This window comes from Uloborus diversus, unplaced genomic scaffold, assembly GCF_026930045.1.
Source record: "Uloborus diversus isolate 005 unplaced genomic scaffold, Udiv.v.3.1 scaffold_17, whole genome shotgun sequence".
Classification (NCBI taxonomy): domain Eukaryota; kingdom Metazoa; phylum Arthropoda; class Arachnida; order Araneae; family Uloboridae; genus Uloborus; species Uloborus diversus.
This window is the reverse complement of record NW_026558318.1, coordinates 1,112,343-1,126,379: the sequence shown is the minus strand read 5'-3', so window position 1 is coordinate 1,126,379 and position 14,037 is coordinate 1,112,343. Positions and strand designations below refer to the sequence as shown.

General features: G+C 36.0%; 1 protein-coding gene across 1 annotated transcript in view; it reads left to right on the top strand.

Annotated features, from left to right (window-relative positions):
- Nucleotides 1-13,605, top strand: part of LOC129233110 (proclotting enzyme-like) — a 117,742-nt gene extending 104,137 nt beyond the window's left edge. Inside the window, exons 9-10 of the mRNA XM_054867169.1 lie at nt 12,174-12,328; nt 13,551-13,605. Of these exons, the coding sequence (XP_054723144.1) occupies nt 12,174-12,328; nt 13,551-13,605 (210 nt within the window). The remainder of the gene's footprint in view (nt 1-12,173; nt 12,329-13,550) is intronic.
- Nucleotides 13,606-14,037: the final 432 nt, after the last annotated feature.

Below are 14,037 nucleotides of genomic sequence, written 5' to 3'. Positions count from 1 at the left end.
CAATAGATGAGCTGTCACATTTCGTAGAATGGCCCTAATGAACTATCCTTTTCGATGTATGTTCACATTCAACTAACTCACCGGCGGTAATAGTGGCACGTCCCCAAATTAAAAAATAAATGCATCAATAAACTACCTACTGATTTACAATCTAAATTCTTTCCGCAATTCAAGCACAAAGTTGGTTTCAGTGAATCGGTTTACTAACTTAAAATGTTCCGATACATAGAAGAAAAGTTATCCAACATCAATAACACCCTATCTATCCCGAACACGAAAACCGATGAGTATCATACACTAGCAGTACCCGCACGGCTTTGCATGTGCTAAGAATTTAAAGGAAGTCCGTTGAATAAAAAATCCATCCCCCCCCCCCCCCCCCGTCGTGATGTGAAATTATCGTTGTTCTTCATTTGAAGCAGGGTTATTCCATGCGAAATGGGCAAATCAGCTGTGGCTGACATGTCACAGATTTCAATTAAAATTTTTATTTAGGTAAATCATGCATATATATGAGGGAATGCAAAGTATGGAAGTTTAAAAACTGTTTGTTGCTTTGTTATTGAAATTAGAAGTTGATGCTTACGCTAAGCCTAAATTTTCAGAGTTCATGACAGCCACTTTGTGACTCAATAACTCCGTAAGTTATAAACGTACATTAAAAATAAATATTTCCACAATCTATAAACAAATCTCTATTAGGAAAGAGGAAAGTAAAATTTATTCGGAACTTTTTTTTGAATCTGAGATATTAACAAAAATTGAGAACTTGTCAATTTACTTCGAATTTCAAATCTCTCTTCTAGCTCTTTTAATAAAAAAAAAAAATAACAGCAAAAAGGATTCAGATTGAAAAACTATCTATAAATAACTGTCTTCTTTAATTTAGTAATTGTTTTTGAACTTCTTGATGATGAAATCGTACTTTAAAAACATCAAAAATTTCCGAAATTTTCATTTTTTTCTCTATTTTAGATGCTTGTTCGAACATGAGGGAATGCCCTTAACTTACTTATTTTTTTTACGTAACATGTTAAAGTGTCTTGTAGATAATGCTAAATATTAATCATTGGAATCAGCGTATTTTTGTTACTAGAGTAAATTGAACTAAGGTAAAATTTCATTAGTTACGGCTATTAATTGTAAGTTTAGCAAGACTTAACCATTTCTTTCATGTTTCATTTTCTCAAAAGTATGTTTACGAAGTACTTGCTGAAATGTTTCCCAAATTATTGTGAAATATATAATAGTCCAATATGCATAATTAAATATAATTGTGCCACTGAAAGTTGAATTTTCCTCTCCACCCGTCGTATAGGAAAAAAAAAACTCTAAAGTTTCTAGAAAACCTATCATGTCAGCATGACTAAAAGAACATACTGAGGTTAAAAAGGACCATCTCGTCTAAATTTCAATAGCATTTGAGATTCGGCTATAAGTTTGAGGAAATTTGTTTTATCCATGAATTAGTATATTTGACGAAATATACAGGGTTTGTCCGGAAAGTAATACAGGGGTGATTGTGTTCCGGTATTTTACCGAATTTCTGGACGTATTTCCGGTATTTTTATGTCCGAAAATACCGGAATTATGTTTTTTTGTTATGCTTTTATCTCCCTACCTCCGCAAATTTTTTTAAAAATTATATAATACTCATCAAATATACCTGCAAGAGCTTAAAGATGGACACCTATCCCTAAAGATGGACAAATGTCAAGATAATTTTGTATAACACCAGCTCAAAAGTAACTTTGTAACCCATTAAAATTTTAATTAAATGTACACACACTATTTCGACTCTGACTATTGAACTATTTAATACTATGGCATAGGTGCACTTAAGTAATAGGGGCCAAAGATTCCCCCCCCCCCCGTTCTCGCTTTGAAACTTTCAGGTATTTTTTGATGAACTCACAATCACACCTGGTAATAGGACTGATTTTTTTCCGCCGCGAAAGTACTTCGGAGCGTGCACGCGCCGGCTGGATTCGGCAGAGGGATTCCTAGCTAACGAACGAGCGGCTAGTCAATTGTCTCCGAGCACCTGGAGAGTCAGGACAGGCATTTTCGCTCGACGTGTTTCTGTGAGGGGTGCAAGCCGAAAATGCAGCGTTCGTTAGAGCAGAGGTGCGCGATTAAATTCTGTGTCAAACTCGGTAAATCTGCGACAGAGATGTTTGATGTGATCAATCAGGCTTACACAGATGTGGTTTTAGCAAGAAGTGGTGTGTTTCGGTGGCACCAGGTCTTTTCGACGGGCCGGGAAGAGGTCGCCGACGAAGACCGTGCTGGTAGACCTTCGACAAACACCAGCAATGTGACTCGTGTGCGCAAAGTTTTGAACTGAGACCGTCGACTAAGTATTCGTTTAATTGCCCAAATGTAAAATTTACCAAAATCTGAGGTTCATGGTTTTGTGAGGGTGCATTTGAACATGCTCAAGGTGTGAGCAAAGTTGGTCCCAAAAGTGCTCACTGATGACGAACAGCTACCTGACCAAGGCCGGCATCCCAACGCTTCCGTAGCCGCCCTACAGCCCAGATGTGGCCCCCCCGGACTTTTTTTTGTTTCCTCGCCTGAAAAGGCCGATGAAAGGCAAGCATTTCGAGACGACAGAGGGGATCCAAGCAGCATGCACCGCAACTCTCAAGGCTATTCCGGAGAATGCCTACCGTGACCATTGAGAAGGAATAGATGGAGAGAGTGCAACCCTACTATCCCGATACGGCAACAGTACCATGTGACTTGGGGAGCAATTTCGAGTTGACCGTAACCGCTGAAAAAGTTTTCATTAGCTGAAGCCATGCATGATAACTTTTAACTGTAGAAGGGAAAAATTAGATTTATAGTAATAGCTCAGTATTCTAGCATTGTAAACTGTGAGGAAAAAACCACACCAGGAGGTCCAGTAACTTTTCCCTAGCATGTACGAATGCTGTTTACTTCTAAATAAATAAAAAATAACATTTATATGCATTCAACGAGTACATATTCCACAGTTGCCTATAATTTTTTAATTTTTGTACTTATTTTATCTATTAAAGTTATAAAACATTATATATCTTGAGTGCAAATAACATTTTAGTTCCATAAAAACACTTTTTACTTAACTAGTAATTTTTTTAACGGCTCTTAAGCATTTTGTGTACATTTGCTTTGTTGGCGAGTATCTTCTCGCCAAGCTCCTGTGAACAGCAGATGCGCAAGAAAGAATATTTGCTATTTTTATGCTTCAATTAAAATACTAGTATGCCTACGTATGAAATCATTTCGAAACATTGATTACAATACATATGAATCCATAAATTTTCAGTCAATAACAGAACACTTTAAACTATTTGTACATGCCCGTCATTTCAGGGAATAAACATCAAAATACATGAAAAATGCAGTTACATTATATTTTAAAATCCGGAAAGAAGTGAGGAGGGGGAGTTTGAATGATAGGCCTGTATTTGTATCCGTTATTTATTTATTTATTATTATGCGGTAAAGGAGTTGGAGCCAGAGTTGCTCTGATTTGTAGCCCCGACTTCATGATAAGCGCCGTCGCGTCGTCTGAAAAATATTTAATGCCATAAGAGCGATTGCGTGCCAATACGCGACAACTTCCCAGCCAAACAAGTCACCTGACCTGGGAAACATTGGGTCCCAAGCTAATTTCACTGAGACATTTGCTATGGCTCCCTCTATTAGTATTCCTTCTCGATGACCGTGACGCCTTTAATGCTTAGAAATCACGCTGGCAGGGCTGCATCCGCGCAGAAGGAGCCTATTTTGAAAGTTTTTAAAGAATTGTAACAATTGGCTCAATAAATTTTTTTTATTCGACTCAGTCCTATTACTTTCCGGACAAACCCTGTACCCATTTATTTCAATCATTCTTTGAAACAAAGGGATTCCTTTGGTAGCGAAACTTGTCTCTATTTTAATTATGGCTTTTCCTTCCAGAATAAAAATTGCCAGTTAAACATTTGCCGCACAATGAATCTAATTTTCAATGGAAAGCAGATCAGTTTTCTTTCTACTATCAATGGCAAAAATGCGTATTATGGCACATTGGTAAAACTATCAAACTATTACATGAAATACACCGCCAGCTCAGTCATTTCCAGCCGAGGACTGCAGTTTTGGGCTTATTAGCACTCATCAGCCCGGCTAAGGAAAGTGACTGAGCTGGAGATGGAAAACCTCTTAAGGAAGCCAAGAGTGCCAAACAAACTGGTAGCTAATAAGCACGAAACTGCAGTCCTCGGCTAGAAATGACTGAGCTGGCGGTGTATTTCATGTATTTCTGCTTTAGCCCTGGCTAATGGGCGGTAATTTACTGAATATATCAAACTATTATCCGTCAAAACAAGTATACATACAACATACAATAATCACTTATAACTGCAAGATATTTTATCCTTCTGCCTGCCACAACCTTAATTTTTTTTTTTCTCATGAATAAAACTTATCAATCTTGAGAGTTAGGCTCAATAACAACTTCTTGAATACCCATAGCTGTCTTGGAGATATGAAATTATCATCGTTTCAGCTCAATTAACAATTGAACACCTAAATTCCTTGTCTCAGATCTATCTCAATCATCAGTAAAAGGAACATATGTTAAAAGAGAATAGAGATCAGGCCTAAACCCAGCAGCAATAATTTCATTTGTTTGTTACATATACAGTCGAACCTCTATATATCGAACTTCCACATATCGAAATTTTCTATATATCGAAATCCCGGCAAATTTCTATGTTCATTTCTCATAGAAAAATTGTTTCTGTACATATCGAAAAAATTTCTATATATTGAATTTTTTTCGAGACATTCGTAGATTTTTTTTTTCCTCTTTAGACTGTTTGTCTCATGAAAAATAAAGGTTAGGGGAGAAAATGATGTTCACTAAAGGTTGCTACGAAACTCATAAGGAAACTGGGGTTGAAGGGTGTGTAGATAGGTCGTTGTTTCGTTCTAGAATTCCCTCAAGTTTCAAATATCATAGTTGTAACCAGTAACATTGTAAAATCAGTTTCAAGTCATCCCTTTTGTCTGTTGATTATCGTTCCTTAGTCGTTTTAGCTGCGATCATTCATCGAAATCATTCAAGTAGATAAATTTTTTACTTTTCTCTCGATTTGTCAAAACGAAAATCCCTTTTAATGTTGCGGATCAAGTTGAATTGCCAAAGAATGAAGATGTATGAATGCGCAAAAATGTAATTTCTGTTATTTTTTAATTAACTTTCAATTAATCCGATGCTCGTATAAATTAGAAACTAGGTTTCATACACGAAAATTAGCTTTAATTTTAATGTTTTAGGAGATTTTTAGGATAAAATAAAATCATTTCTATATATCGAAATTTCTATATATCGAATTTTTTCCGGCAATTTGCTACTTCGATATATGGAGGTCCGAATGTATGGTAATGTTTTTCTACACATTGATTTTATGCATCAATATCCTTTCAGATAAGGGATTTTCTTATTAAATTAGTGAACACACATGGACCGTTACTATAGTACACATGAACTATTTAAGATGATGTCTGGATCTTCTTGAAATATATTAATGAAAATCTTCAACTGGATTTTCCTACAAAAATTGAGCCACAAAATTTTAGCCAGATCGAAAGAACTTTTATAGAGCGCAAAAAATAAATATATATACAGTTGGCTCTCTGTTTAACGACTTTCAAGGGACCACAAAAAAACGTAGTGGACCATCTGGGACCGTGAAAAATCGTCGTTAAATAGAGCGTCGTTAAACAGAGATTTACAGTCGAATCCCGACTTACGCGAGGGATGCGTTCCAAGACTCCTCGCGTAAATCGAAATTTCGCGTTGTGGAAAAGTGTTGTGTCATATGATTTTTTATTAACATACCCAATCATTTTAGACATTTAAACACGCTTTAAACGGTTTTTGACCATTTGTTAACTATATATTACCGTTTCTTACATAAAGACCTGAATTTTTACCGTATTTTTTTTTTAAAGTTGCATTATTCACCATAAAATACTGTTACAATGCACAAAATCAATGATCAATGAGAGAGAGGTATATAAAAATAAAACAGTACGGAACGTACAGTATGTAGTAATAATAAAGCACTGCACTGTAATAGTGCTTTACAGTAGATACAATAAGTTATATTTATATACCTTAAAAATTGAAGATGATTTATCCTGCGCAATCTGATCGTCATTCTAATATATTTTTAACTACAGGAGCTTCGCAATTGCTTTTATAACATTTACATCTATGGTAATGCCCCTCTGGGACCCCCTGGACTTATACAGATTACCTTCTCTTGACTTTAATTATACGTATGAAAGATTCACCCTTTTCTTAAATTGTCTCATGCTTTTGGTTTTTGTTTCCGTCTTCATACTTTACATGAAACAGCGTGCCAGGGTGCCAAATATTTCATCACCTTTCAGATTTAGAATAAATGAAAAATGAGGAGTGTTGATACATACACACTAACAATACTATGTTTATAGTGCGGTATGTGGGAACTTCCGCATTCAGTGATGCTCAAAGGATGAAAGTACATTCACGAATTAGTGTTTAGTAGTCAATAACAAAACCGAAACTTAGCATCACAATTCCTTTCCAAATATTTTCGTGTTGGGAGCGAAAAATTCGCTTTGGCTCTAAAATTCGTTGCTCCGGAAAAACTCGCGTTATAGCCATTTCGCGTAAGTCGGATCGCGTTGTAGCGGGAGTCGACTGTATTTATCTATTTCTTTGAATTTTCGTAATTTCACATGAAACACAAAGAAAATGGTAATGTTCTGATTTTTTTTAAAAGCTTGGAAATCTAAAACCAATTTTGAATTTCTTCAAGCAAATAGTAGAAATACTGTTTTATGTTCCTGCAAAACTTGAAAGTTGGTCGAAGGTTTACCTCATTTAAATTTTTGGGCCTATGTGAAGGGGAAAATTGCCATTTTACAAAATGTCACTAAGTTTAAAACTGATTTTGAAGACAAAAGTTAAAATACAACTTCAAAAGTTAGGCATTTCTTTTATGACACTTAGCATGTTATTGGGTATCAATTTCAGCAAAGTTAACACTTTCCTCAAAGCTTGAGATTGAAAATATAATGCTTAATTATGAGAAAACTGAAATATTTTCGGTTTTTAAAACACGGTTAAAAGTTAACTATAATAATTTTGAAAATTTTATTTATATCAAGTCAATTGCCCTACTCCATAGATTACAACTATATATAACTTTTATGTTTCGATTAAATAGTTAATAAAATACAAGCCTTCAAAAATGCAACATTTTGCATTTATGAGAATGCTGTTCAATTTGGCCAATTTTCAATCGCGTATAATTATGAAAATAAAAAATATTTAGCCAAAATGTTTTAGATATTTTTATATAGGCATAAAAGAAACCTGTACACTAATTTTAATGAAAATCTCTACCATGCGGCCACCACTTTTTTGTGAATTTTGCTCATTTCGTATGGAATGACCAAGCAGCAGAATGACGGAAGGTACTAGAGCCCCTATAACTGGGGAGGCCGACACATCCGCCATTTTGGAGCAAGCGTGCAACAGGGAAAGCTACCTTTATTGGCAATCCTTCGCCAAACAGATTACGAGAGAGTTGGAAGCGAAGGTGAACATTGGCGAAATTTTGGAAACAGTTGGCGTCGTTTCCAAGGTGCCTGTCACTTCGCGTGCCATTATTTATCCATTTCTTTTTTCTTTCTGCATCTACTGGAAACCTGAAGAGCCGAAATCCTTTTTTAGAGCTGTTTACACAATTAACAGCCGAACAACCACCCATTTGACTCAATTTAACACATGCTAAAGAAATGTAAACATCGGCAGCAATGCTAACGCTACGAAGCACTGGATCAAGTTTGCTCCAAAATGGCGGATGCGTCGGCTCCTCCACTATAGGAGCCTTAGAAGGTACTCTTCGAGCTGAACGTAGAGGGATGGCAAAAAGAAATCACGATGTCAGCATAAGAACCGCCAAAAGCTTTACATGTGTTTGAGGACTCAGAACATCAAGTGTATAGCATTCTACAGGTCGTTTCTGAACTGAGTGTGGCAAAACTAGAAGGGGTGATGAGGAGACGATAAGAAACAAAAATCATACAGAAACAGTGGTCAAAATTGCATATCTGATGCACTACATGCACACAAAGCCAGAAGTTGATGGATAGATATCCACAGGGGTGGATCCAGAAATTTTTGTAAGGGGGGGGGGGGTCAAGTTTCAATGGATATCGTTATTATTCCTACGTATAATAGCAGCAGTTAAGCAAGGTTGCCCATCATTCCATGCATGAGAGCGTACCGCCTCCATATGCTACGGAGAACGCCCCCCCCCCCCCAAGTCGAAACCCATTCAAATTACCTCCCCTACCCTCCCCCTAACTTTTTAATGCCGCATCCTCAGCCATGGATCATATTCCCTCAAATTTTTATCAAAAGTCACATTTCTTTCGACAGATATGCTGGTCATGTAATCTCATATAACCGAAGTTTAAGGTAACATCTATAAATAGTAGGAAAAAGCACACATGACACGCACAACATGTGGTTTGAGGGGGAGGAGAACTAAGAAAAAAGTTAAGCTCGTTAGAGAAATTTATGCTTTTGAAAATGAACAAAGAAATCAAAATAGCAATACCCCAGTAAACAAACCCAGTCAATTCTTTGAATTATGACGCGTTAAGAAGCTTAAAAAGAACTACCATACAAAACCGAGCAAAAAATAAATAAATAAATAAAGAAGAAATGTTGACATTGATTCCATGAACTATTTTTTCGAATCAAAAAAATTGAAGTTTAATAATAATCATGAAATTCTTCTCACAGGGGGTCAGCTTACCCTTTGACCCTCCCCTGAATCCGCCCTTGGATATCCATTAGTTTCCGACTTTGTGTGCATGTAGTGCGTCAGCGACCATAAGTTTTTTATTCTTCTTTGCTTCTCATCCTCGTCATAAAGACGCTGTGAGGTTTTTAGGTTTTTGCTTTAAAAACTAAGTGCGGTTATTGTGACTTCTCACCTCCGTGAACTTGAATTTAAGGGATGTAAATTAATGTAAACCAATATGTGAACGTGTTTTCATTATGCTTAACATGTGCAGTAGCAACGAAGAAAAAAAATATTTCCCTGAAAAATACATTAGGCCTATAATAATGGAAAATTCTTCACCTCCAAGAATCTTGCCTCCATGACAGACCTTATCAATGTCATTGTTTCCGAGGTGAAAATAAATGATTGCCGGGACATGCATCAATTTTAGGCATTCTACCAAAAGTATAAATTGCCAGTATGCTTTAAGAGAGCTTAATACAGTGAAACCTGTGTAAGTTGACCACTTGCGGTGCAGTACTTTGGTGGTCAACTTAGACAGGAGGTCAATTTATAGAGGGTAGTTATGAAAACTCTTTTTTCTTTGTCGTTTCTTGTCCTATGCATTCATTTTTTAACTAATTGGAATACTTTAAACTCACTGTCATTGTTTAACATTACTTTAAAACAATAAGAAAAAATGTTGCTTGAATATTTTCAGAGATTATTTACCAGAATGACGCGTAAAATATCATACAAATTTAAAATTTCTGTGAATCGATCAAAAAAAAAATAATAATAATGACTCATTGCTTATTAAAAACCACTTCCTTGATATTAACAATTCCTAAAGATTCATAACAAGTCAAAAGTGACTCAAAATCTTCATTTGATTTTTTTCTTGTACATTTTTAACCATGGTAATCTATTTTTCAACAAAATACCTCCTTATTGAATTTTGGCACTTTTTCTGGGACTTAACATGAGCCCAATGTTTTTCGATGGAAATAAATATTTATTTTTCTAAAATGCCTGGTTACTTATTTGAGGCACGACTGAAGGAACTTTTAGTACAATCTAATGCTTTTGCCTAGCCGTCAACTTACAAAGGGTTTTTCACAATACTCCCAAACCAACGCTGGTGTATGTTGGTGGTCAAGATAGACAGGTGGTCAAGTTACAGAGGTGGTCAAGTTACAGAGGTTTTCCTTCATTATATAAGATAGGACTAATTCCGTTCCTGACAAAAGCTGTCAACTTAGACAGGTGGTCAACTTTACAGGTTTTACTGTACTAGATTCCCACTAATCATTAAAATAGCACATTGTTTGCACAATTAACAAAATTACTTTGATACTAAATTGCCCTTGATTTTCAAACATTAATTTTTTTTTTTGTTTTCCGTGAACAGGTTTTTTTTTTTTTTGATTTATGAGTAAAATAATTGGAACTCATCTGGGCCATTATTTATGGTTACTCCTAATATGTAACACTCAAGTGAAAAAAAACGGTTTCGAAATTGAAAAGTATTTGCGTTCAAAAGTTGCATTTTCTAGAGAATGACTCATACATAAAATTGGTTAGATGAGAAAAAATTTCAAACAGAAGAAGAAACTTAACTTAATATATAGAAATTAATTTTTAGGAACTTCTATTTTGTAGGTTCAATTAATTTTGAGCTTCAAGCTAGGTGTCCAGACCTGGACACAATCCCTTTTCTTACGCCACTGATAAAATTTTCCAGAAATCGCTATTCTTTTGTATCGAACAACTCGCTACAAAAAGTAGTGCGCTACTCTACAAACTACTAAAAAATGTTGCTACTACAGTAGCGTCGCTACTTCCGACCCATGGCACATAAGTTGAACCATTCCGCGAATCTTAAATTTCCACGACTACAATGGACTCGCGAAAACTGAAGCCTCGCGAAACTAAGTCCGTTTCTAATATATAAAGGACACGTAGAAATTTCGTTACAGAATTACAACTCGAAATTACAACTCGCTACAAAAAGTAGTGCGCTACTCTACAAACTACTAAAAAATGTAGCTACTACAGTAGCGTCGCTACTTCCGACCCATGACACATAAGTTGAACCATTCCGCGATTCTTAAATTTCCACGACTACAATGGACTCGCGAAAACTGAAGCCTCGCGAAACTGAGTCCGTTTCTAATATATAAAGGACACGTAGAAATTTCGTTACAGAATTACAACTCGAAATTACAACTCGCTACAAAAAGTAGTGCGCTACTCTACAAACTACTAAAAAATGTAGCTACTACAGTAGCGTCGCTACTTCTGACCCATGACACATAAGTTGAACCATTCCGCGAATCTTAAATTTCCACGACTACAATGGACTCGCGAAACTAAGTCCGTTTCTAATATATAAAGGACACATAGAAATTTCGTATTGATAAAGTACAGTAAAACCTGTAAAGTTGACCACCTTTGTAAGTTGACCACCTGTATAAGTTGACCGCTTTTGTCAGGAACGGAATTAGTCCTATCTTATATAATGAAGGAAAACCTCTGTAACTTGACCACCTCTCTATCTTGACCACCTGTCTATCTTGACCACTAATATGCACCAGCTTTGGTTTGGAGTATTTTAAAAAACCCTTCGTAAGTTGACAAAAGCATTAGATTGTACTAAAAGTTTAATCAGTTATGCATCAAATAAGCAACTAGGCATTAAAAAAACAAAAAACAATGAATATTTATGTTTCTATCGAAAAACATTGGGCTTATGTTAAGTCCCAGAAAATGCGCCAAACTTCATTAAGGAGTTATTTTGTTGAAAAGTTGATTACCATTGTTACAAATGTACAAGAAAAAATCAAATGAAGAATTTAAGTCACTTTTGACTTGTTATGAATTTTTAGGAATTGTTAATGTCAAGTAAGTAGTTTTTCATAAGCAATGAGACATTTTTTTTTTCTTCTGTCGATTTACAGAAATTTTAAATTTACTTGATAATTTACGCGTCATTCTGGTAAATAATCTCTGAAAATATTTAAAAACATTTTTACTTTTTGTTTTAAAGTAATTTTGAACAATGAAAGTTAGTTTAAAGTATTCCAATTAGTTAAAAAATGAATGCATAGGGCAAGAAATAACAAAAAAAAAAAGTTTTTGTTACTACCCTCTATAAGTTGACCACCTGTCTAAGTTAACCACCTAAGTACTGCACCGCAAGTGGTCAACTTACACAGGTTTCACTGTATGTAGTAATGGTAGCATTCCCATGTTATTTGAAAAAAAAAATATTTTTTTTTCTATGTGTTGTGGATAAAAATGGTTGGGCAGCACCGATTGAAAGATTTTTGTTTCCTTTTCCAGGGAGATTCCGGAAGTCCGATGGTCATCCCCGACAGATCGCGGCATTGGACAGTGGTCGGTGTCGTGTCTTTCGGAAGCAAGTGTGCTCAACCAGGATATCCCGGCGTCTACACGAGAGTCACCGAATATCTGGACTGGATCACGGAAAACATGCTTTGAATCATGTACGACATCAAAATTCATTTTACTTACTGAATATCTGGACTGGATCACGGAAAATATGCTCTGAATCATGTAGGACATCAAAATTCATTTTATTTACTTATTTCGACGAGACACAATGGACTTAAAAACAAAACGTAATAAAAACATTCTGCAAAATATTGCCAGGCTCTTCGCACAGCAAGAACATGGGAGCTTAAGATATGTCACTCAAGTTGGCATGCTTCTTGATCCAATCTAAATAGAAGGATACTCTTGTATATACAGTCGGGAACTTGGGATTACAGCCTCTTCTACCCCAAGAGACAATTGCAATTGTCTTCCATCGGTCATTGTCGTCCAATAGCATCAAAGGGCCGCCAGAGTCACCCTGGAATGAGTAAAAGAAAAATTTATTCATTCACGTTTTGCTTGTGTAGAAAATGTATAATGCTCTTTTAAATAAATTAATTTATTAAAGTACAGTGACAACTTTATGATCATACGAGTATCATAATGAATCAAATAAGAACATTTGCTTCAAAGTTTTGAATAGTTGCGTATAGGACAGTGGAATTTACTCTTTCAAACAAATGTTTAAATAACAGATTCATCCTTAATCTTTGCGAATTTTCTTATTATTTAAACAAATGATAATATTTAAAATACACCACCAGCTCAGTTATTCCATCCGAGGACTGCAGTTTCGTGCTTTTTAGCACTCATCAGCCCGAAATAGGAATCACATGAGCTGGAGGCGAAGAACCTCTTATGGGAGCCAAGAGAGCCAAACAAACTGGTAGCTAATGCAGAATTAACACACCAGATGAGTGACCGCAGCAATGGTGCGCTTCAACTCAAAGATTGATGGCAAAGCATGGTATTTTGCAGTAAGTTACCGCCCTAAGCCAGGGCTAAGGCAGAAATACTTAAAATACACCACCAGCTCAGTTATTCCATCCGAGGACTGCAGTTCATCTAGTTTGCTAATTCTGCATTAGCTACCAGTTTGTTTGACTCTCTTGGCTCCCATAAGAGGTTTTTCACCTCCAGCTCATGTGATTCCTATTTCGGGCTGATGAGTGCTAAAAAGCACGAAACTGCAGTCCTCGGATGGAATAACTGAGCTGGTGGTGTATTTTAAGTATTTCTGCCTTAGCCCTGGCTTAGGGCGGTAACTTACTACAAAATGATAATATGAATAGTTTATCGTGCTATGTTTATTCTTATGATATACAAAAACCCTGAAAATTCTAAAATATTTACGAAGAGAGTAATCGAATTAAACTAGAATGAAATATATTAGTTACTAGCTGCGTTTACCTCAAAAAACGAAATTTGTTCCAAAGTGGCGCCGGTTCAACAATCAGGCTTAAATTTAAAAAAAATGGAAAATTTCTCTTCAACGACTTCAAATTTCAATTTTGAGCTAATTCGATATTTTTTAATTCCCAACATTTCGATCATTGTTTTGAATAAGCGTAAACAATCTGTTTCACGGATTTTCTGGCGAGAAATCCCATGGCGAGTCACCTTCATGTGGGGGGGGGGGGGACTCGTGTGAATTTCTGAGCATCATAGGACCTCTGTGCCAAATCTTTCAAATATCTGACGTAAACTGCAGATTCGTATAAGGTAAGGCCTCTATAGTGGGGGAGCCGACGCATCCGCCATTTTGGAGCAAACTTGATCCAGTGCTTCGTAGCGATAGCATTGCTACTGA